The sequence below is a fragment of the Gorilla gorilla genome, chromosome 8 (genome assembly GCF_029281585.2).
Source record: "Gorilla gorilla gorilla isolate KB3781 chromosome 8, NHGRI_mGorGor1-v2.1_pri, whole genome shotgun sequence".
Classification (NCBI taxonomy): Eukaryota; Metazoa; Chordata; class Mammalia; order Primates; family Hominidae; genus Gorilla; species Gorilla gorilla.
Window position 1 is genome coordinate 45,805,134 of NC_073232.2, and position 25,186 is coordinate 45,830,319.

General features: G+C 51.7%; 1 protein-coding gene across 1 annotated transcript in view; it reads right to left on the reverse strand.

Moving 5' to 3' along the window:
* The window catches only part of COL13A1 (collagen type XIII alpha 1 chain), a 91,414-nt gene that overhangs the window by 16,400 nt on the left and 49,828 nt on the right, over positions 1 to 25,186 (reverse strand). The window contains exons 17-33 of the mRNA XM_055353588.2: positions 24,488 to 24,520; positions 23,717 to 23,743; positions 23,078 to 23,140; positions 20,871 to 20,924; positions 20,013 to 20,099; positions 18,952 to 19,005; positions 17,799 to 17,843; positions 16,935 to 17,003; positions 15,694 to 15,717; positions 13,794 to 13,856; positions 12,705 to 12,749; positions 12,245 to 12,397; positions 10,160 to 10,204; positions 7,378 to 7,419; positions 5,935 to 5,961; positions 5,002 to 5,082; positions 1,651 to 1,686 (exon numbers count right to left, since the gene is read on the reverse strand). Of these exons, the coding sequence (XP_055209563.2) occupies positions 1,651 to 1,686; positions 5,002 to 5,082; positions 5,935 to 5,961; positions 7,378 to 7,419; positions 10,160 to 10,204; positions 12,245 to 12,397; positions 12,705 to 12,749; positions 13,794 to 13,856; positions 15,694 to 15,717; positions 16,935 to 17,003; positions 17,799 to 17,843; positions 18,952 to 19,005; positions 20,013 to 20,099; positions 20,871 to 20,924; positions 23,078 to 23,140; positions 23,717 to 23,743; positions 24,488 to 24,520 (948 nt within the window). The remainder of the gene's footprint in view (positions 1 to 1,650; positions 1,687 to 5,001; positions 5,083 to 5,934; positions 5,962 to 7,377; positions 7,420 to 10,159; positions 10,205 to 12,244; positions 12,398 to 12,704; positions 12,750 to 13,793; positions 13,857 to 15,693; positions 15,718 to 16,934; positions 17,004 to 17,798; positions 17,844 to 18,951; positions 19,006 to 20,012; positions 20,100 to 20,870; positions 20,925 to 23,077; positions 23,141 to 23,716; positions 23,744 to 24,487; positions 24,521 to 25,186) is intronic.

The following is a 25,186-nucleotide window of genomic DNA, read 5'->3' on the forward strand; positions in this document are numbered from 1 at the left end:
ATAGCAAGCATTTGGTGCTGAGCCTGACATGTAGGAAGTGCTCAATAAATGTTAATATTGGCAGGGAAGCCTTATTTTTTTCCCCACATTTTCCCTTAAAGTTAGGATACTGATTTTATGAGGAAAGTAAAGACTCAGTTCCTAAGGGACAGAGTGTATGAATTTGTACTGCTTCCCTCGGTCTAACATAAAAGGGAGAAGCCATTGAGAGGAAAGTCTTGGTTTCTCTGATTGCAACCACAGATCATCCCCGAGCCCTGCCCCGCACCTGAGACAGGTTTGCTAGGTGGGGAAGGATGGAGAGGGAGGGACTGTGGCGAAGGAGCAAAGCCATAATAACTCCTGGAAGCCAGGGCATGCTCTCTGCATGTAAGGGTTTACAGTGTGAACTCCATCAGTGCAGGGAGGTGGGGGGCTCTGAAGAAGTCTGTCATCTTGGGCAAGCCATGTCACCTCCTATTTATGAGGGCACAGAATAGGCATTCAGTAGGACGGGGCTCTCACAGAGGTCTATCTTGACCCTCCTACCTCTAAAAGCTCTGGGCTTCTCTTGGTGCCAGTTGCAAGTGCCCCCGGCCACCTGGGAAGACCTGTGAGCCTGTGCTTCAGTGTGTCCCCTACGCTGCACACATGAACCCTGGCAAGGTCTGGCCTCCCCTGAGGGTGGCTCCAGCCAGCTAACTAGAACTCCATGCAGGCCATGGGCAGATGTGGCCTTGAAAGCCCTCTGCAGGACAGAGCAGGGCCTCCCTGGCCGGAAGGGGCTGGGTGCACAGAGCTCTCGTGATGGTGCCCGAGCAGGGACTCGAGACTTGAGGGCGAGTGAGCTCAATACCCTGGGAAGGTTGACCTCAGAGGGCGCTCAGGGGAGGGACCGAAGGTGGACAGGAGGGAATTTTCCCCTGATCCTTCAGTTGTTAGTCATAAGCAGAAGGGCCAGGTGCTTTCTAGTCAAGAGTAAATGACGCCTGTTTTCTGGAATCAGAAAGAATGGAGGAAGAGAGGACCCAAGTGTGCCTCACTTGCTCTGTAATGAACCGCCATGTTGGGTTGCAGGGCGACTGTGCTGTCATAGGCAGTGCAAGGGTGGTTAGAACGTGCATAAGACACAGAGCTGGGACTGGCTTCTATGCTTCTGCAGGCTACTCCTGTCCTCAGCCTTCAAAGCTGTCCTACCCCACATATACCAGACTGGTGGCTGCACAAGACTAGGAGGCCCTCGTGGGAAGAAAGGAGATGGACAGAGCTCACAGCATGAAGACAACACAGCATGACGGGCACACACAGACACTGGTGTGTTTGGTGGGGAGAGGCCATGGCTCAAACCTCCAGGGCTGGGCACCCAGGCTGGACTCAGCATTCCCGTGGAATCAGGAGCGGTGCTGCTGGAGTGGCCTCCCACCCCACACCTGGCAGGTTTGAGGTCCCTGGGTGTATTCTGTGGACCGGGGCATTCAGATGAAGGCCAGCCATATTTGGTCAAGAGGCTGGAAAAGGCACTTCAGAGCATCAGTGGCACCTTTCTGGTGTCGGAGGTGGAACCAGGCATGATTCACTGGGAAAATGAGGCCACAGTGGGACAGACAAAAGGGATCACAGGCCAGGTGTGGAGTGGAGTGGGGTGAGGGGTGATGGAGAAGTGACACTCACCGGTGGCCCAGGCCTGCCGTCCAAACCTGAAGCTCCCTGGACGAAGGGCACAGTTTGACCAAAAGAAGGGGAAGAGAGGATTGGGAGGGAGAAAAAGGGAACAATGGGGAGGGAAGAGGTGAGTAAAGCAGTGACTCTGGACAGACATAAATGCTGGTAATCAAACACAACTGGAGAAATAAGCTTGGGAGGACAGGGAATGGTATTTACATGGAAACCAACGAAAACATGGAGACACTGAATGCAGTGGCTGGCTGCTGAGCAGGCTGGGTGGAGGTCGGCGTGGATGGCCACCTGCTCCTCCCGCCCCCTCTTCTCCTCTCTCCCTTTATTCCCTCTCAGAAACCCCTGTCCCTTCAGTGTTATGGGGAAAGGGATACAGAAAGGAATGCTTAGAGAGATGTCTTGGAATCAGAGCTGTGCACCCTTCCCAGGACAGGTTTTACTGGGGAGGGGCCCCAGGTGAGGACGGCTCTCCCAGCCTCTTTGCATTCCTGTTTGGATCAGGCCATGCCGGGGTGCCCCTGAGGGTCTCAGCCCTGGGTGACAGCACCCAGTTGTGAAATCTGGGTAGGAGTTGGTCTGCTTATCCTTCAGCCTGGGGGAATGAGTTGGCTCTTAGATGATATTACAAATGATGCCTGACATTTCGCTGGCACTTTACAGTCTGAGATGCTCAACCTAAACTCGATCCATTCATATGCTCCCAGACAAGGGCTCTTGTGTAGGCAAAGGTTTTGGAGGCAGCGGCCTGGGACAGAGGTCTAAGGCCATGTATTGCCCAGAGCAAATGGGCAGCAGGTGAGAAGCTACTGAGACCAACCTGCTATCAGCACCCTTACTTGCTCTTGTCCAGTGAAATACAAGGTTGGTGGGTCGGGGGCAGTGATGCACGACATACATAACAATTATTGATGGGTTAGCTGGGGGGGCGCTCCTGTTCCAACCCTGGGTTATGAAGCTGCCTCTGAAACCCACCCAGGAAAACCCAGGGACCCTTTTCTAATGATTCCAATGTGAAAAGTCAGGGAGAAGGCAGCAGCAATACTCTGGCCTGATAAGGACTGAGTGCTTGAGAACTGCTTCCAACTGAGCCTCAGCCTCAGAATTTTAAATGAAAAGGAAGTCCCTAGAAGGAGGCAACGAGCGGCTTCTTCATGGAAAAGGTGTTGGGTAGAAGGACTCTGCAGGGACTCTTCTCAGATTTAGGACCACACAATTCTGGGACCGACCTTGACTCACTGGGCTAGAGAGCTGTGGTTCTCAGCCCTGGCAGCACATTAGAATCTCTTGGGGGCAATGTTAAATAAAACAGATGCCTGGGTCCCACCCCATCCCAGCCCGATGCAATTCAAAATCTCCAAGAGTGAAGCCCGGGGTGATGGTGAGTTTGAAAAGCTCTCAGGGGATTCCAGTGTGCAGCCAGCATTGAGAATTGCTTCTGCAGGGCAAATGGGGGAACACTCCAGGATATGCCTGGAGAAGCAGGCTGCTACTACATAGAATAAAACATCCAGGTGAAACCTGGAAACAGAATGGTAGCTAAATATCCATGTACTTTAAAAAAATGCAGCATTAAAACTCAGTTGTCTTGAGAGGTCTGGAGGAGAAAGCACAAATTAGAGGCTTTCAGGCCATATGTGGGCCACTGACATATTTTGTATGGTCTGCAGTGTTGCAAATAATTTTGATCTAATGTTAGAAAATGGAAAGATTTCACATAAAACACCAGATGTTTAACTTCCTTTGAAAAATAGGAAGATCCAGAAATACCAGCTCCGCCTTCCTCCAAGGCAACAGTCAGCTGAGCTGAGAAGGGACGGTTCCCCTTAAGAAGGGATACACGGTCTCTAGTGCACCACAGTCCCCTCCACTCCCTAGTGTCTCCCTCAGGTTTGTGTCAGTTGTCTCATATGAATGCTTGTTCTGTTGTTTACTTAAACTAAAAAAAAAATACTTCTCTGTACCCATGCCTCTATCAAAAGTGAGAAAATTAATTATAGAGTAGGTACTTTGTCTTTCATCTGGCACTTTCCTTGTTTATATTAATATTACCTGTTTGGTCGCTGTGCCTTTTGCATTTCAACCCCTGACTGAATTCTCGAGTGTTCATCAAGGTCGTTGGGGCCATGAATGTGGATAAGAAGAGGTTTGTGGTTGAGTGGGGCAGGAAGGCTCTTTAATAGTAAGGAGCACTTAATCATTCCAGACACAGCTTAAGACATGGGAAAATGCCTGCTAAAGTCATCAGTTTTCTGTAGTCTGTCAAGCAGATTGGCTTCTTAAATATTCCTACCTCGAATGCATTCATGAGGGTATAATTATACCTCCTGCATTTGCTGTTTGGTTACTGTGATTGTATTAACCAGACCTTCAAGCTCTGCCAAGCGGGGGTAACTGGGCTTTCCATTGTTTCTCTGCTCTTTATGGCTACCTGGGGTGGGAACTGGCCTTGAGCCCAGGACAGAGGAAGCCTGAGTGGCTGGAAGGAGTCGCTTTGCAAGCCCATGGCCTCAGAGCAGCCTCTGGCTTGGCCACCAACTTTGTATGTGACCTCCAGTGACCCACTTTCTTCTCTGGGACCATCAGTGAAATGATGAGATGGATCGCTAACATCCCTTCCAGCTCTTGGAAGAATGCCAACCTCAGTGGAGGGTTAGGGGGCATGGAGCCCGGGCTCCAGGGACGGTGGTGGGATGTGCTCACCTGTACACAGGTGAGGCAGTGAAGAGGCCATCAGCCTTATCCAGCCCAGCCCCATATCATGACATGTGAACACCTTCTGAGCAGCTCCCCACCTCTGACCTGGGGCTTCTGGCTCTGGGCAGGCTGAGATCAGAGATCTCCACGAACCCAGGAGATGAATGGCCTTGGCCTGCTGGGACCACAAAGTCTGACTTTGTCTGTGCCTTTCTGCAATGACCAGTGCTTAAGAGAGGAGAGCAAGAGTTCTCTTGGGGTCCCTCTGGGAAAATGTACTGTAATGGAGACTATCTTCTTGTCCCACTACTTCCAAACCCTCCAAGCTTGGCCCCGTAAAGGCAGCAGGCTTTGATTGCTTCTGAACCAGGCTCAAGTAGGACCTGAAGCTGCCCTCCCAGCTCAGTGCCCCTTGGGGTGGGGGAGCCTGTCTTCTTCAGCATTGCCTTTCCCCAGCACCAAGGTGGGGCCTGGGCCCAGAGGAGGAAGAGAATCAGAGCCTGTGGTCTTGCCCAGGTGGGAAAGACAAACCACATGGAACTCTGGATGCTCAGACTCTAGAACCTTAGCTTTCCACTGGCTGTCCCCCAGTCCCAGCCCACACCCCTGGCCCGTCAAGCCCACCAGTCTTGCTGGGTCCAAGGTACTTACGGGTAGTCCCAGGGGACCACGGTCTCCTTTTTCTCCCTGGACGCCTTTCTCTCCTTTTGCTCCATCTAGTCCTGCTTCCCCCTGGAGGAAAGGGAGAGGGGACGAGATCACACAAGGACATGTCCCAGACAATTCATTCTTGCATTCTGGGGTCCTGGAGGCTGGGGTGGCATTTGTAGAGGAAGGAGGGGTCAGGGTGGTGGGCTGAGGATACCAAGAATCCCTGAATTCTTAGCCTACTCCCGCCTCAGTTAGTAGCCCCTGTATCCTGTGGGAGCTTTGAGAGCCCCACAGAGAAAAGGACTAGGTGGCCTGGGGACAAACCCACAGGTCAGGCCTTGGCACAGGTGCCCAACTGCATGGCAGGAAAACGGGAACCTTACAGAGATTTGCTCAGATGCCTGAGATGCTACCTCCAGAGCCCTGAGGCTCACAGCCTAGTCAGGAGAACAAATTGCCCCGAAGTCTCTTGAATACCAGGGCATGAGGAAAGGGCCATTGTCACATCAACAACCCCCAGCCCCCTCATCCATTTGAAATGGTTGAGGAGAGGCCGGGAGAGCCCAGTGTAGAGTCCCTCCAAGCTTGACCCAGGGAGCGGTCCCACCCTGTGTTGCTGTCTCTCTCCCACCTCTACTCAGCATGAGTGAAGGGGCCAGGGCAGGTTTGATAGGAAAAGGATTTTAACCACTGGCTAAGAATCTAACCTGTCCCTTTGTGGGGTGACAGATGGGAAGCTTCTGAAGCCAAAGCACGCCAGGTGTCAATGATGGATGCTAAAGGGAATCTAGGACTTCCTCCTGCCCTGACTGGACCCCCTTGGCTGGAGTGTCACCTAATGCCTTCTAGGAAAAAGGGTCAGCTGGTCTCAGGTGCACTTTCCCTCTTTTCTACTAGCACTGACACAGCGCCTGTCATGTGACTTCTCCTTACCTTTGGTCCAGGAACACCTTGGAGCCCCTGCATTTGGAATAAAACAAGGTGCATTAGAACTGCATCTCTAGTTAACACAACTGCCTAGTCCACAAATGGACCACAGAAGAACAAGGGTTTTGGGTGCAGAGTATGTATGGTTTGGGGTCCCTGCCCATGAGAGGTAGAAAGAAATGCTAAGTGGGGGTCATGCTTGGGGCTTCCTAGGGAATAGTCTGAGCCAGTCTTTTCCAGCCAGGGCTCACAGAAAATCTCTCTGTGGTCCTCATGGTTGACCCAGAGTCTCATGAAAGAAAGACACAGAGGTAACACAGCAAACATTAAATTAATACAGGCAAAGTGCTTGGAACAGTGTCTAGCATCCAATAAGTTTCAATAAACGCTGGCTCCTATCATTATTCCTACTGCTACTTCTACTGTCCACAACAGAGGACACACAGTGCCTTGGGGACCACGAACCACACAGAGGCATGGGCCAGCATCTGTTGCTTCAGGGTGCTTGGGGGCCCTCTAGGGGCAATGCACAGGGGCCCCATGGTTACATTTCTGTAACCAAGGAAAGCCAATCCAGTGGTGCTGGGGCTCGCCCTTCCTTCCTTCCTTCCCTCCTTCCTTCCTTCCTTCGTTCCTTCCTTCCTTCCTTCCCTCCTTACTTCCTTCCCTCCTTCCCTCCCTCCCTCCCTCCCTCCCTTCCCTCGCTCCCTCCGTCCCTTCCCTCGCTCCCTCCCTCCCTCCCTCCCTTCCCTCGCTCCCTCCGTCCCTTCCCTCGCTCCCTCCCTCCCTCCCTCCCTCCTCCCTCTCTTTCTCTCTTTTTCTTTTTTTTGAGACAGGGTCTCACTCTGGTTGCCCAGGTTGGAGTGCAGTGGTGCGATCTTGGCTCACTGCAGCCTCGACCTCCGGGGCCCAGGTGATTCTCCCACCTTAGCCTCTTGAGTAGCTGGGATTACAGATGTGTGCCACCACGCCCAGCTAATTTTTTGTATTTTTAGAAAAGACAGGGTTTCATTATGTTGCCCAGGCTGGTCTCAAACTTCTGGACTCAAGCGATCCACCTGCCTCAGCCTCCCGGAGTGCCAGATTGGTATCACGGGCGTGAGCCACTGTACCAGACCGGTGAGTCACTTTCAAATGAGGAATGGGAGAAGCAGATGTTTGATGGCAAAGGGTGAGGTAAATGTTGGGCAGAGCTTAGAGACAAGGGACCCTGGGGCTGCCCTACCAGTCAGCTATTTCCAGGAAACCAGGCAATGCTTGGGCTCCTTGGTGTCCCCAGGATGGTGCTGTTTAACATGGGAGGGAAAAGGAGCCGGGAGGGGTTTGTAGACCAGAAAATCCCTCCCTGGGAGGAAGAGGTGATAGTGACTAAGGCTGAGGTTGAGCCCAGTGACTGCCGTGGAGAGGGGACATTAGTGGACTGGCCACTGACAAGCCCTCCAAACTTACCGGAGGTCCGGGAGGCCCCTCTGGCCCTGGCAGCCCAGGAACCTAAAAGCCAAAGGGGAGCCCTGTTACATTTGAAGTGGCCCTCCCTCCTGATAGGGCCTAGAGCCCAGCTGGAGACTGCAAGGCCAGAGGAGGACATGGCTGCCCACTGGAGGTCAGCCAGTGACTGCCCAGCACAGTATCCCCCAAAAAAGGCTCAGAACAGGTCAAAAACTCATAGCAACCCGGTGGACAGCTCAATGTTGAAAAAGCAAATTTCCAGGAAATGTCCCTAAAGATCTATTCTTCCAGATTTTTCTTGGAAAAAAAAAAGAAAAAGAAAAACACCAGAAGATCTAGCAGCACTAGGTTCTTGTTCACGCATGGCAACAACAGCCTGGAGTGGAATTAGAGCTTTCCCCTCTAGGTGGGGCATGACACCTTCAGTTTACCCCAGTCCTCACCACTCCTTATTGTCTTTGATCCAGCGCTCTTGCAGTCACTTTTTGCAAGCCTGGCCCTTGTAGACATTTGAGTTTGAGACCCTTGGCTTAGAGAAGCAGAGATTGGTTATCTGAAATGTGGGGAGACTGAGCTGTTCCTGGAGATTGCTCCTCAAGTCCCCAAGGTTTGTTACAGACAGGATGGGGACTGCTGGTCTCTGTTTCCCTTGAGAGCAGATGCAGATTGTGCTAGAGGAGATTCTGACTGGACAGTGAAGATGGAGGAGCTCAGGGCTGCCTCCTCTACAGAGGGTGGTGCCCATTGCAGCTTCTGTCTCTGATGAACACACACATCCTTTCATCCACAGGCAGCCACTGCTGGGTCCTTCTGAGCTGCTCACCCCACCTCGGCTTCAGGGCTCTTCCCAGGTGCCTCGTCTTCCCAGGGGTAGAATTCCCTGGAGCAGGGCCAGGGGAGTGACTCCTGTGCCAGGCCACGACAGAGGGCACCCCTACACTGCGCAGAGAGGAGGTCCCTATTGTTTCCTGGACCTGTGGACTTTGTCGCTCCATCACAGTCTCCTTGGAGGGAACACAGTCTTTGGAAACTCTGCCTTCTTAAAAAAAGCTTCCCATTTTTAACAAAAGTTTACCATTTTAATTCTTATTATAAGTAAGTGGTTTATGTATCCTAATCATGGTATTGGTTATACAAATCTCTACATGCATTAACATTCACAGAACTGGACACATTCCAGAAGAAGTCAATTTTACCTGGGTGGTAATTTTAAAAATAATAAAAAGAATAAAAAGAATTTTTAAAATTTTCTTTAAAAAGAAAATTTAAACATTTTCTTGATGTATCAGATGTGCTTGAATATATGTATATACTTTTTATATTTATATATAATATGTGTATAATTGTATATACATATATGTATATGCTTATGATTTCATATATGTATAAAATTTCATTTTCAACTCTTTTTCACTTACTGTGAAACTGATGTTTCCATTTTTTATATGTTCTCCACCAGCTTCCTGGTAACGGTGCTGTGCTATTCACTGGGTGGAGTGAAAATGAGTTGTTACATACCCAGGGCTTAGTGCGGTGCGTGGCACGAGGGAAGTGCTCAGACGTGGTGACTATTATTACTATTAGTATTATTACTGTAAGTTATTTAATCCTTTCCTTCTTGATAAAATTTAGACTGTTTCCAATGTTTATTTTAAATACTTCTGGGAGGGACAATGTGCGTATAATGCTTTTCCTGAATTAGGATCATTTCTTTAGGAGGCTATGCATTTCGAAACAAGTACCATACACATTGTACAATCAGGCCTGTTTCACTACATTCAGATGGGGCTTGGCAAGGTGAACCCACCCTGATGGGGACTGAGAAGGCTTGGTGGTCTCTCCCATGGGTCTGAGGTGCTATTTGGGTTACCCAGACCCCGCCACCAAACATCCTGTCTCTCACGCATCCTTGATCTCCGTTGCTTTCCGGGTTCTTGCCCCTGAGCCTGCAAATATGCCTGATTCTCTGCTGTCTTTTGAAAACCTTGCCTCCATCCTGACTATTCTCACTCAGCCATTCTGTTTTCTCTTCCTTTCACCACACTTCTCAAAAGAATAATGCCTCTATCTGGAAAGCCTACCTCTGAAACTTTGTGGCAAACTCCTACAAAGCCGTCAAGACTCTGCCCAAATAGCATGTCTTTTGGGATGCTTGCCCGATTCCCTGAGTTGCTCCCATGCTATTGCCCATTATGGGGTATTGTGAGCTGTGGAGGGATGGTTCTGGTTTTTTTTTTTTTTTTTTTTTTTTGAGGCAGAGTCTCACTCTGTTGCCCAGGCTGGAGTGCAGTGGCACAATCCTGGCTCACTGTAACCTCTGCCTCCTGGGTTCAAGCGATTCTCCTGCCTCAGCCTCCCGAATAGCTGGGATTATAGGCACCTGCCACCACTCCTGGCTAATTTTGTATTTTTAGTAGAGATGGGGTTCCACCATATTGGCCAGGCTGGTCTCAAACTCCCGACCTCAGGTGATCCGCCTGCCTCAGCCTCCCACATTGCTAGGATTACAGGCGTGAGCCACCGTGCCCGGCAAGTTCTGTTTATTTTTGTATCTCCAGACTCTAGCACCAGGATGGAAGCATGGGAGGTGCTCTGTGAAGGTTGCTGAGAGATGTGGTTTGGGAAGACTGGAGCAGTCCTGAGGATCAGTGCCTGACCTACGGTGGTGCTCAGTAAACGTAAACGTCAGGCAGTTGCAAGCTTCATTCTAAAGCATAGAAATACTGTGCATTCTGCAGAGACTGTCGTTTGATGAGTCTCTGTCAAATTATCTCTCATGTACCTCTGCTCCTGGATTGCCCTTCTCCCCGGCTTCTCCTTTCTGTCCCTGTGGGCACAAAACACCACTGCATGAATGCCAGCCCTTGTGAAAGCCTGGGACAGATGCACCCTCACATCTGTGACAAACTAGACTGGGACGTGACTGGTCTAGGGGTCAACAAGGAACACCATGGAGGATGTGGAGGTGTCAGCCTGCAGAACAGAAGACTGGGCAGGGACTGTCATCACTGTCTTGAAGAATCTGAGGCTCTAGTACAGGGGAGGAGAGGCTGATACTCTCTGTGGACTCTGCAGTGTACAGGCCTTAGGGTGACCTGTGACTCGTTTCTTAGCCGTGGAGTAAGGCACATGGCAAAGGTGGTGGGACCTCACTTCTATGATTATGTTGCAGATTATAACATACATGTCAGATGGTGACATATAACATGTTAAGATTATGTTACAAATGTTACATGAACACACAAACACACGTGCACACAGCTCTGTCTTGCTAGCACTAGACACTAGAGAGACCCTACTGCTGGCCTTGGCCTTGAAGATGCCAGTTGCTATAATGTGAACTGTCTACTCTGCAGGGGGTGGGGAGGGCAGGGGCGCAGGTGGCAGGAACTGTAGATGGCCTCTAGGAGCTGAGTTCTGTTCCAGCAAGGAACTGGATTCTGCCAATACCAGTGAGCTTGGAAGGGGATCCCTAGCTCCAGATGAGAATACAGTTGGCTGAGACATCAATTGCAGCCTCATGAGACCATGGGTAGAGGACCCAACTAGGATGTGCCTGAATTCCTGACCCACAGAAACTATGTGCCAATAAGTGTGTATTGTCTTAGGCCGCTACCTTTGCAGCGATTACTTATGCAGCAATAGATAATAAATATGGCTCCAGAGGCCAGAGGCTCTGAGGGGTCAACTCGGGGAGGCTGACAAGGGAGCTTCCACACCATATCCAGGAATGCTCCCTCCATCCTGGGGCTGCCCCATGGTGCAGTGGACAGGTCTGGAGGCAGTGAGCTGCCTGCCTGTGCTGGTTGAGTGAGGAGTCCTGCACTGGGTCAGACTTGGGACTGGTTGACCTCTGAGGCTCTTTCCACTTCCTAGAGGAGAATTCTGAGACCAAGATTCTAGCACCGTCGAACTAGGTTGGTGCTCCTAGAGGCCATCATACTGTGAGCCAAGGAAGATGCAACTCCTGTTTACACTCAAATGAAGTAGCTGCTTGTTAAGAGGACCCCCCCCTTGCCTGCTCCCAGGCTGGGTCGGCAGGCTTGGGATTAGGGCAGCCTCGTCACAGTGCCAGGCACCCACTAGGCTGGTGGCCCCCGGGAGGACCCTTATCTGTGGCTGCCTGCAGACAACCTTGACACCCAGCCCTCTGGCTTCACTGTAAACCTCAGAAGCCCAGCTGGATTAGGCAATCCTGCCACTCTGGGTCTGCTCTGGCCACCATGTTCTCCTTCTCTCCCCAGTTGGGCCATCTAGACCCTACAGACTGACAATGATTTCTGTTAGTGGAGCTCAAGGTGGTCTTGCTGAGTGTGACCAACTGTGGCCTGCACAGGATGTGGCTCCCTTGCTCCAAGGGTAGGTGTCTAGGATGGCACCCATTTCACAGATGGAAACCCCTGAGACCCAGAGAAGGCCCCTAAGTCAAGTTAGCAGCCTAGTGGACTGGGCGAAGGCCCCGTTTCTGTACATGCAGCCTCTCCCGGGTATAGGGCTTCTGCACACTTTCCAAAGAGGCAGCTCTAAACCATGTCTTCATCTCTTTCCCAACAATCCAGTGAGGTATCCAGGGAAAACATTATTATCGCCATTTTAGAGATGAGGAGACGGAGGCTCTGCAACAGTGAGTGGCTTTCCCAAGGATACAGATGACAGAGCACAACTCAGGTCTCCTGAGTCGGGAAACTGGCCTTCATAAAGTGAGTGACTTGAGGGGAAGCTGAGTGAATCCTCCACCCCTAAGCCCTGGCCCCAGGTTTCTAGCCCAGGCAGCAGCTCACCCCATGCAAAGTGCAAAGCCCTACAAAGCTGGCGTCATGCTTGGGAGTGGTGTATGCACGGAAGGGCAGCCAGCCCTGCCACTCACCGGTGAGCCTGCTTGTCCTGTCTCCCCTTTCTCCCCCTTCTCTCCTGGGCTCCCTGGGTGCCCGTTTTCTCCCTTCACTCCTGGAGGTCCATCCTTTCCTGGGGGGCCTTGGGGACCAGGAGGGCCCATGTCTCCTGGTTTACCGCGAGGTCCCTTTAGAAAATACCAACAATGCTTCTTAGACACATTAATGGAGAAAAGAGGAGAGAGGGAGAGAGAGTAGAAAAGTCCAAAGGCCTTGGCTCTTTGGTGCTTGGCTGGGGCAGGCACAGACAGCCCAGCCTGGGTCTGCCTGGCTCCTCCTGGGGCTTGCGGGGTGGGCCCCTCTCCCTGCCCTCCCCCATCTCCCCTTGCCCACTGGGCTCACACCAGGGCCAGTTCTAGAGCCTTCCTGCCCGACCTCCTGCCCCCAGGGCCAAGACTGTCTTCAGAGGTTTGACTGGAGGACATCTGTTCATACCTTTTCCCCATCGTGTCCTGGAGGGCCTGGCAGTCCAATCTCCCCCTGTAACCAGAACAACTAAAGGTGACTCTCAGGGCAGAGACCATAGCAGCCATCAGTTACGCATTGCTCAGTGCACCCGGCATCCCACTCCACACTTTCCCATAGAGTTTGCTCATTTAATTCTCACTGTGTTGCTGGGAGGTATGAATTTGCATTGCCTCTCTTCTACAGACAGGACTCCAAAGCACAGAGCTGTGTGCCTGAGGCCCACAGTTAGTGAACTGAGGAGCCAGGATCCCAGTCTGGGCGTGCTGGCTCCATGTCCATGTTTTAGCCACAACCTCCCACTGCTGCCTCTGGGAGCCCTGGGCGCCCTTGGCTCCCTTGCAGAAGGGTTCTTGCCTTCCTGTCTCCCCTGAATGCAGAACCCCTGCCCTGGCTCTCCACAGGGTGCTCCTTTCATCTTCACACAAACCAAGCCCCTTCTTTGGGTCAGGTGGGGAGTTAAGGGAGGTGGCAAAATGATGTAGGTCCTACCCAGAGAAGCAGAGGAAAGGGCAGGGAATTCTGCCTGATAGATCAGGGGAGGCTTCAAGGAGGAGGTGGTCTATTGAATTGGGCTTGAAAGATGAGAAGGGCTTTGAAAGAAAGGTAAGATGGAAAAAGACTTGCAGGGGAGAGGACCTCATGAGTGGGAGACAGAGGGGCAGACCTTCTGAGAAAAACACAGGTGTGTGGAGTGTAAAAGGAAAGCAAGGTCAGGGAGTGAGGTGGGAGGATTGGGGAGGGGCTCAGATGCCGAGGTCCCTGATGGGGTCCTCACTCCCGCTGTGGGTCTGGTTGGGGCAAGGGCAGGGGTGTGTCTAGACCCAGGCCCCACAGCATCAGAAGGCTCTGTGAATTACAGGAGCCCAAGCAGATGGCAAGGGTTGGATAGAAGAGCCACAGCAGCTGGGAGGTGGGTGGGCGGGTCCCTTGGTGCCTTGGAGCAGCAGGAGGGTATGGTGGTAGTGCTGGGAAGATGAGAGGGTCACAGGGGGAGGGGAAGCCCTGGGGTCGCTGCCCTTGCAAGGTCTTCACCCCCTTTGTCAAGACAAGATTTACCTTCTGGCCTGGAATCCCTGGAGCTCCAGGTGGGCCAATTTGCCCAGGAAGACCAGGAGGCCCCTAGGAGAGAAACGAAAGACACATGGAAGAACTGTCCCACCGAGGAGGGTAGCCTGTGCCCTGAGGGCTATATGTGGAGGCTGGCTCGTACAGATAAGTTGTTTACAAACCTTTCTCCAGTGACAGAAACACATTTTTTGCAAAGAAAATAACATGGGGAACCCAAAATGCAAAACATATAAGCACCAAGTGTGACTGGGTTGATGTGGAGGTGGGGTTTGGAGAGCCATGTCCAATACCCTCTCCTTCTCCTTCTCTCTAGGGCATCTCTGGTGGTCCTTTGGGCTCCAAGAAGCTAAGTCTGACCTTCCCCAATAATGACTTAAAAATATCTCCAGAAAACAACCCAAATGCCCATCAACAGGGGAATGCATGGTACATCCATACAATGAAATACTACTCAGCAGGGAAAAAGAACCAAGTGCTGATGACAAGGGTGCATCTCAAACACATTCTGCTGAGCAGAAGCATCCAGGCACAGATACTGTTTAATTCCATTTACATGAAGCTCTAGAAGAGACAAAAGACACATCTAATCTACAGTGACAGAAGTGACACAGAGCAGTGGTGGCCTGGGGCTGGGAGTGACTCCCAAGGTGCATGAAGAAACTTTCTAGAGTGATTGGGTGGTTGATACTTGGGTATATACACTTATCAAAACTCATCAAACTCTACACCTAAAATGAGTACCTTTTCTTATGTGTAAGTTACACCTCAAGGTTGATTTTAAAGGAAAAAAAATGTTTCTGGGAAAGTTTTATTTCCAATAGCTATTTCACATTATTATTATTATTATTAAGACAGAGTCTCACTCTGTCACCCAGGCTGGAGTGCAGTGGTGCAGTCTCGACTCACTGCAACCTCCGCCTCCCGGGTTCAAGTGATTCTCGTTCCTCAGCCTACTGAGTAGCTGGGATTATAGGCACCCACCACCATGCCTGGCTAATTTTTGTATTTTTAGTAGAGACACCATGTTGGCCAGGCTGGTCTTGAACTCCTGACCTCAAGCGATCTGCCCACCTCAGTGTCTCAAAGTGCTGGGATTACAGGCATAAGCCACTGTGCCCTGCCAAACAATATATTTTAATGTCTCCAAATGAAGCTCATTGATTCCAGAACCATGTCGTTGATAGCAATTTCTGGGATTGGGACGTCACAGAAGTGGTGTTTGATTGTGAGTTTGTGCCATCCCTAAGTGTGTTCTGTGGCTCATAGCCATGAAAAAATATTAGGTGAATTGAAATTTCAGTAGTCAGAGAACTTCATGATCTCTCCTCCCATCCTCTACCTTAGAAGTTAAACTTGGTGGTAGTCATTTTAACTACAAATATTTACCAAGAGCCTGTCACTGGTAGGCACCTGTACAAAACCCAGGCTTGAAATTCCCTGGTTTTCCAAGTGCAGATAATGAAACTGATTTCCAGGAAAGGGGGATACGTGGGAGGTTGCTACTAGTTTTTCAGGATTTAATTAGCTAAAAGTTGGGAAAAAAGAGAAACATTAAAAACATCCTCCTCAGTACTGCTATTTCCTTCACGCAGCTGTAAATAGAATCCAGCATTTGTATTGTCACCAGAGAGCACAGCTGTATTGGTGAAGAGCCTTTACACAGAGGACACCCATGACCCAGGGCACGGGCAGCTCTCGAGGCCCACCTACCAGTCCTGACTCATCACCTCCAGCTCAGATCATCATCTGCCCCAGCCCTGTTGGGTCAACCCTAATCTGCAGCCTAGTACCTGCTTTCTGGAGGGGAGAAATCAAATCCTTGCTTCCAGGCTGCCATCCCCAGCCCCCCGTCCAGTGCCCAAGGAAAGCCAGGAGGAGAAAAACTTACCATCAAGGCCAGCGTCCGGATCTCCTAAAAAACCAACACCAGGCAATCAGTTGAAGTGCAAACCAAGAGCCAACTGGAAGGTTCTCACTGCACAGTCATGGAAACATGGGAGCTAGGCCCCTCAAAGGAGCGTGGGTGGAGGGAGACGCTTGCAGGTGGGCTCCATGGCCCCCAGACTCACACCACCCCCACCCCACCTCTCGCTGAGGTTTGTAATCACTGCAGAGAGAATACGTAGCATCTCCTAAGCATGATTATACTCTGAGGCCGTCCTACAATGGACTCAGGCACACCCTAAATGGACTGCAACCTTTACTTCACTTTATTGAAGGGAAGGAAGCACCACCTCTTATTCTTTCTAGTCACCTTCTGAGGACCCTCCCTTGTTCTTTCCTCTTCTCCCAGAACCCAGATTTCAAAGTTGCCACGCACCTCCCTTTAAACAGACACAGTATAGCAAAATATGGAACCACTCAAAAAATAGATCAGGGAGATGATTGTTGGCTTTAAAAGAGGATTTTACACCTTGTAAATGGAGTCACATACGGACACAGACTCCTTTGAAGAAGTGGTTCTTGAGCAGGGGCAATTTCTTCCCCCAAGGGATAATTGGTCATGTCTGGAGACATAGTTTGGTTGTCACAGCTGAGGCTTGGGTGCTACTGGCATCTAGCAGGTAGAGACTGGGGACACTGCTGCACATCCTACAACACACAGGACCGCCTCTCCCCCCACCACAAAGATTCTCCAGCCCCAAATGTCAACAGTGCCAAGGCTGAGAAACTCTGCTTTAAAGGGTGGGGAGCGGGAGCTCATGAATTTGAAACAGGGTTAAACTGACATGAAAGGAGATGCGTTCCAGGAAGATTTTCTGCTGCATGAAAGGGGGTTATACATGCATTAAAGAAATGGGGCCCCAGCACCCTGGATGGGCCGTAACTTGTGGGGTGCCAGGATAATTCCACTATGGCACTCAGGGGCCCTGAGGCGATATAACTGGCCAGCTGGGCCCAGACAGAGAGCCCCGGCCATCTGGATGCCAGTAATGGGGCCATTTGCCAGGAGGCTACACAGCGGGAGGTCAAAGGAGAGAAAGCGAGGAAGCAGCTCTCCTGGAAGCGCTGCCTGAGGGCCTGAGGGCAGGGCCCCTACTCGGCTGTGTGGAAGGGCCCCCTGATCAGGGCATGGTGCAGAGCCTGAGATCCATGAGGATCTTGGCCTCTGGGCTGGACCCTGCTCACCTGGAGAGCCTCATTGATGTTTCCATTGTAATCCACCATCTCTCCTTTCCCCGGTTCTCCCTTGGAGCCCTAGAAGGCAAATGAGATCTCAACCCAGGGTCTGGACTGGGAGGGCCGGGAGGGCAACTGTGGCCTGCTCTCTATCAGCCCACACTGGCTGCACCTGGCTGCACATGGGTGGACCCAGAACAGCCAGCGGGGCCCTGGGGATTCCGAACACTCTCAGAGGATGCTCGGGGATTGCAGAACAAATCGAGAAGACTGCATGTGAGAAGTCTGGGCTAGGCCGACCTGGGAAGGTTGGGTCCACCTGTGCTGCCACTCAGACCTCCCACCTGAGGGCCAGAATGCTCTTCCCCTCCTTCCCCGTCAAGACCCCAAGGTCAAGCCTGTGAAAGGGACATAAAAACTTGGGACCCCAGTTCACTCTGCCAAAAGAAAAAAAGTTCAGCTGAAAGCTGAGTCATGCAAGAAGCTGCCTTTCCTTTTGTTCCTAAGCAGAGAGCTACAGATAAAAGGTTAAATATCCCCACAGATAGCTGCTCCATGTTCACCATAGCTTACATAAAGTGCCGATTTACTGAGCGTGAGACTAATACATAATCAACTATTCCGCTACTTGCTCCTTTTCCCTTGCAGTGTGTGGATTACCATACCCTTCCTCTTTCCCCTCCAGCCTGCTTTTCCCCTTTAAATATTGAAGCCCTCAAAATCATCTTTGGCAAAAGGCACAGACCTGTCTCTTGGGCACGTGCCCTTAACCTTGGCAAAATAAACTTCTAAATATTAATTGAGACCTGTCTCAGACGCTTTTTGATTTACCAGCCGCTTCACGCTGTGACTCCAGGCGAGAGAGGCACATACCTTGGGGCCATCTGGTCCCTGTTCTCCAGCTGCTCCACGCTCCCCCTGTTGCATGACAAAATTGGAGCAAAGTGGGGATAAAGTTGGTACAGAGAGCCTGATGTCCTTAGATAGGCCATGTGATAAGGGCCAGGAGGCTCATCTCAGCTCTTAGTCCATAGAAGTGCAGGTTCCACCCCTTCAGGAAACATCCAGGGAACACCCACCCACACTCCTGTCCCTCTGAGTCCCTGTGGGCTGCCTCCCACTTCAGACTCGGTGGCGTTCTTTCTGTTCTGTGTTCATTGTGAGGGACTCCCCTTTGTCTCTCTCACACCTTTTCCCCAGTCCCCTAAGTCAGTTGCCTCCATTGGAGCAGGGACGTTTGCTTCTCTTTAATTCCATCTTGCTCAGGTATCCAGGACTCAGCAGCTTTTTGCCAATTGTCTGGGTGTCAGTTGACATCGAGAGCCCACACAGTTCTTTTGCTGCCTACTCTACTTGTGAAAGACCCAGAATGCCGAGTGAAATGTGGAGGGCCAGGAGGGTCTCAGGAGGACATGGGTGTATGAGCACCCACCTCCCAGAGCGGGCGGGTGGAAGGATTTGTTCCTGTTGCAAACAGGACAGAGCCATGGAGAATAAATGAAAAAGCAGTGTAACTTGTGAAAAACCAAGCGCAGTTTCAATTTTTCTGGGATAAAGACAATTGAAAAAAATCAAGATAGAAAGTAAAAATAAAGGAAACAGGAACCCTTTGGTGTGACTCCTGATGACCCTGCTCACGGGACGTGGAGCCACTGCTGCCTCCAGGTAACCCACTCTCTTTCTCCTCCACTGCCACAGCACTTTAGCCACTGTGAACTCATGAGGGACACAGCAGTCTTTCATAGGGAGTAGCTGGAGAGAAGCAAGAGCCCCTCGTTTACCAATGGCTCGGGAAGCTCTGTGTCACTCCCTGGTCAAATGTCCCATCCCTAGACTGGCTTTTGCATGACTGCTGTCTCAGTGCATGGCTCTCTAAAGCCCAAGCCAACCAGGAATTAGGGAAGCCAGTGGTCATGGCCGGTCAGCCTTGTGCCCTGAGGGATACCCCCTAGGGTCAGCCGGGATGATTCTTGACCTCCCAAGCTGACCCTCATCTTGCAGCTCTGGGATGTGGAGGTCTCTGTACCTTGTCTCCTTGCTTCCCTGGGGGGCCAACCTGGCCATCGACACCTGCTTCTCCCTGGGGAAGAGGAGAGAGTTGGGATGAGGGCATGCTGGGCACCTGGACAGCTGCTTATGAGGGAAAAGATGGTCTTGCCGCTTATGCCTAGATGTTGCCTTGGACTTCTCTTTCCCTGATGGCTTCTGTACCTCCCACTCTTCCACCTCCCTGACTCCTACCCATGCTTGGGCCCAGCCTGGGTCTTGCTTCCTCTGGAAGGCCACTCCTGCTTTCCTTCCCTGCATTCTGTACCCTTTACTGGTGTCCACTCTGCCCTGCCAGGCCCTCCTAGGCCCACACAGAGCCCAGCCCATGGCAGGTGGATATGGGCGGAATGAATGAGTGTATTGCCCCAGATGATGTAGAGTAATTCATGCTTTCCTTCTGAGCTAAGAAACAGACCCCCTTCATTTCTCAGTGCTGCTAAAGTAAACCAAGCAACATAGGAGCCATCTGCTTTGGGAAACCCAAATCTTGCCGTTGCACTTTTCAAGCAGCAAAAGGAAAGTGAGGGCAGTTTCCATTTGCAGCTGCCTCCACTGCTGCCACCTACCAGATGTGCTGGTACCAGGTGGGGCCAGCTGATAGTTGACCTGCAACCTACTCAGAGCCAAGGTGGGGGGCCTCTTGCCTGTCCTAAGGCCCTGAAGCCATTGGTCCCTTGCTCAGTTACAGCATGGCCATCAAGGTCCTGCAGCCGTCAATCCTTGACTCAGTTACAGCATAGCCATGAAGGTCCTGCAGCCATTGCTCCCTGACTCAGTTACATCAGAGTCATCTGAATCACTGGGACCATCCATCTGCCCCAGGGAAGACATCTCCTCTGAAAGGTCAAACTGTTATCTGCTTGCAAGCAGGAGCTGGGTCCAAATGACCTTTTTGGAATCCATGGGGAAAACCACACATCTGGAGCAGGGGAAGGCTAGAGAAGGCGGGATGTCCAGGACGTAGAGTCCCCGAGAACAGGCTGAAGACAAAGTCCCCAGGTAAGCACCTCCCCAACACCAATTCCAGGGAACACTCACCTTTGGCCCTGGGGGCCCAGGGAGCCCTGGAGGGCCAGGTTCCCCTCTGCCTCCTCCAATGGAGTTGCCAGCATCGCCTTTCTCTCCCTGGGGGTGGAAGGTGGAGTTAGCATCCCTGGTGTGGAGGAAGGTCTAGGCTGAGCACTGGAGGGACACTATGGGGTGTGGGCCCCAGGATGTCTGGGGACCAGGGGCCTTCAGAACCCCAGATTGATCTGATCCAGCTGTGGGATTTGAAGAGAGATTGGAAGTGTTTACTGAAGGGCAGCAGGTTTAGAGCTGACACAAGGGACCCTTCAAAACTGGGTCTGGAGCAGTGTTTCTCAAAGTGTATTCCACGGAACACTGTTCAGTGGGTTGAGAATATTCAAAATGTGGAATAACATTATTATTGGCGGCCAAACTATGTAAGAAATGAAACATTAAATAAGCTTTGCAGACCCCGTCACTGCAGGGTGCTCAGGCCTCTAACAGGCTGAGGAGCGCTGAGACTTTCCAAGGGCCCCATCTTATCATGCATGTCTCCCCTTATTTTGGCCTCATCTTTTTTTTTTAATTTTTAAATTAAATATCTTACAGAGTTCATGAACTGTGGGATGCATTTGCAGAGCTGGTACCAAGAAATCTGACCAGGTCATCACTACCGAATTCTTTACATTTCGGCACTTTATTTTTGCCAATCAGGGCCTGCCTATGGCACCTCTCCCTCGACAAACAGAATCTGGCTGTGTTCCAGCTGCCTTTCCTGCAGTCTGGGAGACAGACACGTCCAATGCTGGGGCCTGTGTGGATGTGCAGGGCCAGGTATGGGATGTGGGTGACGAAGGACTTGAACCCTCCATTCAGAGCGACACCTACCTTCTGCCCCAGGAGGCCAGGAAGCCCAGGGGAGCCTTCAGCCCCCTTCTCACCCTGCAGGGAGATGCAAACAGTGTGGGGGTTAGGAACTGTTTCCGCAGCAGGTTTGGGAAGCCACCAGCTCCACAGCTTAGGGCCTTGACTTCCCTTGCTCCTGCCTCTCTGCCCCTGCCCCCAGCTGGCTTTCCGAAGGGCTCCACTTCCTCCCGGCCCCCATCCTGACTGGCTACTTCCATGGGTCACTTCGCGTTGGTGACACCTGCATGACTGCTTTCCTTATTCCCATGTGGCCCGGGCCCTTGTCATTCATGCTGCGGAGAAGTCACACTGGCCACAGATCATAACAAAGGCCAGAAGCATCTAGTCCATCCTGGCGGTCTCCTGGGAGAGGTGAGCAGGTCAGAACACCAGTGGTTGGGCAAGCAATTCCTTTTGACCACTCTGTTCTTCAGATTCTTAATGCTTAGCAACTAAGGGCTCCCAGTCTTTTCTGGCACCCCCTTCTCTGCCTCTAGCTATAACCAGCTCACCTTATTTGGACATAGGGTCATTGCAAATGTAATGAGTTAGGATGAAGTCCCATGGGAGTAGGGTGAGCCCCTATCCAATGTGCTGATGTCCTTTTTATAAAAGGGAGAAATTTGGGCACAGACAGGCACACAGGGAAATGCCATATGGAGATGGAGGCAGAGACTGGGGTGATACGTCTATAAGCCAAGGAATGCCAAAGATTGCCAGCAAGCACCAGAAGCCGCGAGAGAGGCTTGGAGCAGATTCTCCCCCTTGGCCCTCAGATGGAGCCCGCCCTGCTAACACCTTGCTTTTGGACTTCCAGCTTCCAGAACTGTGGGACAATGAATTTCTTCTGCTCAAGCCACCCAGCCTGTAGTACTTTGTTACCACAGCCCTAGCAAAATAATACACTTCCCTACCCAGCTTCTTCCACTACGGAAGAACTCTTTTTCTCCCATGACATGAATCAAAGAGCCCCTTAGAGATACTGAACCCCATTCTCATTTCACAGATTTGGTGAGGGAAGCCCCAAGAGGTTACATGACTGGTGGCCAACCCCTTACTGAGTCAGTGGCAGAGGCAGGTCGAGCCCGTCTCCCTGATGCTCTGCCTTCTTTTCACAGAGCAGCTGTATTGGTCAGCTCAGGCGGCCATAACAAAGTCTGGGTGGCTTTGACAGCAGAAATGTATTTTCTTACAGTTCTGGATGCTGGAAGTCTGAGATCAGGGTGCCAGTATGGCCAGGTTCTGGTGAGAGCCCTCTTCCTGCCTTGAATATGACAGCTTTCTTGCCGTGTTCTCACAAGGCAGAGAGGGAGAACGGTCTCTCAAAGGTCTCTCTCTTTCTTCCCCTTCTTCTAGGGCCACCAATCCTACTGGATTAGGGCCTCGACCTTATGGTCTCATTTAACCTTAATGACCTCCCCAAGGCCCTATCTAAATACAGCCACACTGGAGGTGAGGGCTTCAACATATGGGTCTGGGATGGACATATTCAGTGCACAGCAGTGTCAATATCAGGTGAGTGTCCAAGAGCACCCCACCAGCAGGGCTGGGGTATCAGGTCAGCACAAGAAGCTTTGCTACCCATGGCCCTGGGGAGAGGCAGCTCTCATGTGTAATAATGTGAGCTGAGGGCTCTGGCCTTATAATTTGGTCAGATGTCTCAATGAACATTCATTCCAGCGGGAGCCACAGAAGGTGCCACACCAAGTCTTTTGGTGTTGTCTCCTTGGCACCTGCCCCAGGGTAGCAGCTGAACGGTAAAGTAGCCTGAGGCTGGCCAAGAGGGGTTGTGGAGGGCCAGGCAGAGGCCCTGGCAGTGGGAGGGAGCCCCTGCTGCCCTGTCCTGCCTGGGCTGCTCCTGCAGATGTGCTTAGTTTGGGTATCCTTCGGAAGCAGGCCAGGTGGAGAAGGAAAGGATGTGGATCCTTGGGGAGCAGAGGTGGAAGGAGGCAAGTTCCTCCTTCTGCTAGGCTTTCTGCTGGGTAATCAAGGCTGCCCAGGAGAGTGGGTGTGCTCTTGAGTGTGGGTTTCTGAAGCTTGGCCAGGCCGTCCTGCCACTCCCCTTGTCTCGGGACACATGCACCAACAGCACGCTGCAGGCGACACACCAGCCATGGAGGAAGGCCAGAGAGTAGGGGAATGGCGAGGCTAGGATGAAGGGGCACACACTCAAATACACGATATCCTACCCTCTGCCCCCTCTTTCCCAGCAAACCTGGGGGCCCCGGCTTCCCTTCTGCTCCTGGGTCTCCCTTTGGGGTAAGAAGAGAAAGTCACTGATAAGAAGATGGGGCAGGGAGTGAGGGGTAGGATGGGCAGTGATCATTGACCAGCATTTCCAGAATACTTGTCCCTTAAGCTTTTCCTCTTTAAAAAAGGGTGTTCTGGTCAAAAACGTTTTGAAAATGCCACATAAGATATTTCCTTTTGAGAGCTCCTCAATGCACATTTAGCAAATTAAAGGTTCTGAGAAGGTCTGCAGCAAAGAAACCTGTGTAATATTTCTAACCTAGTATTTCTCAAACTTTTTTTCTTGTCACATATCTTATTATCACACCTCTTATTGTCACACAAGAGGGAAAGAGAACCCTGTAGGTGCAGGGGACAATAGTCACTGCCTGCTGCAGCTGGCATGCCTGCAGGCCAGGACCCAGGGAGGGGGAGGCATTTGCAGTGTGCTCCTGACCAGTGGGCCCTTCTCTGCTTAGCCAGGTCCCCAGCCCCAGGCCAGCCTCAGGGGGACCAAGAGCAAAACAGCAGCAGCCCCTCCCACCTCTGCCCATGACCGATACTCTGTGCAGCCCAGAACATTCTCTCTGCATCAGTACCTTGGTTCCTGGGATCCCTGGCTCACCCTGTGTGGAAAAAGAGAAACAAATGTGAGAGACAGAAAAAGCAGAAACAAATGAGCAAGGCACCTGTTGGTGGAGGTGGGGTGGGGGGCAGTCAGGGTGGGGTCAGTGAAACATCTGGCCAGCCCCAGCTCTTCTCTGTTCAGGCATCAGGTCCCAGGCCAAAGGAGGCCTATCAGGCTACTGACCCTTAGAGGGTCCTATTCTTCCCCAGTTGAGGGGTGTGGCAGGTGGGAGCATAAGTGAGGCAGCCCAGGAGGAAAGAGAGGAAGGAATGGACATTTGGTTTGGACATGGTGCCCCCTGTAAGTGTACCTGCTGTGAAGATAGAATTTGAGCACTTGTTTTTCCAGGCTGTCCTCACATCTGCCTGCCAACCAAATGGGCAGTTAGGGTGGGGGTTCTGGAGATGAACTCCTGCTCTCTCTGAAACTTTGGAAGCATATAGCTGCCCAATTACAGAGCATAAAGGAAAGATCTGGGCTGCCTTCCTGCTGCCTTGGTGCATTGGCAGGCTAGTGAGTTGAGGCAGGAAACCATTGCTACTTACTTACAAGGCTTAGTTACACATCTGTGGCTCAAGGTTATGCACCTGGCACAAATGTTACTTTGAGAAAAATGTTTCCAAATCCTGTATGCCCCCTCATTGGTCTGGCAGCCACCCCACTGAGTCTAAGATTTCCAGCTCTGCCCGCTCACTTCTCTCCCACCCTGTCCCTGACGTGTTGGTTACAACAGTCCACTGACCTTCATCCCAGCCACGGCAATTCCGGGCGCCCCCTGGCAGAGAGAGAAAAAAAAAGGTCTGAAGACATTCTGCAGCGAGGGGGCAGCAGGGGGCAGGGGGCAGTGGACAGCCTCCCCATGGTGTGATGGGAAGGAGGACCGCTCACTCCTCCCAACCCCACAACCACCAACCCCACCTGGGAGGTGGGGGCACTGAGCTGACGCCACGAGAATGGACCCTGAGGAAGGGGCTTTGTGTAGCTCAGTCTGCGGGGCTCCCTGGGCTTCCCAACCACCTGCATGGCTCCTGGCCTCTCCTGGGAGGCACAGTGGGGACTGTGGGGCACTAGATGGGGCTGGGAGGGGGTCCCTGGGGTGGAAGGGGAGCTTCGTTGGAATATGAAAGGAGGAGGAGGAGGAGGAGATGGGAAGGGAGACGGCAGGAGAATGGAAAGCCACGGGAGAGGGGTGCAGAATAGATGACAAAGTAAAGGGGCTGATTTCACCAGGGACAGTCGCCCCCAGTGTTTGGTTGGCATTACCCTCACAGTCAGCTCTGTGCACCTCTGCCCTCATGGACTGGGGAGTGGCTGGAGTGAACCCTGTTTTCATATCAGCCCAAGGCCACCTACTTTGAGAGACAGATGATGCCCAAAGTGCCCCTTAGCAAATCTCAAGTGGAGGTGATTTTTGGGGGTCCCTACTCTCCACTTGGGTCTT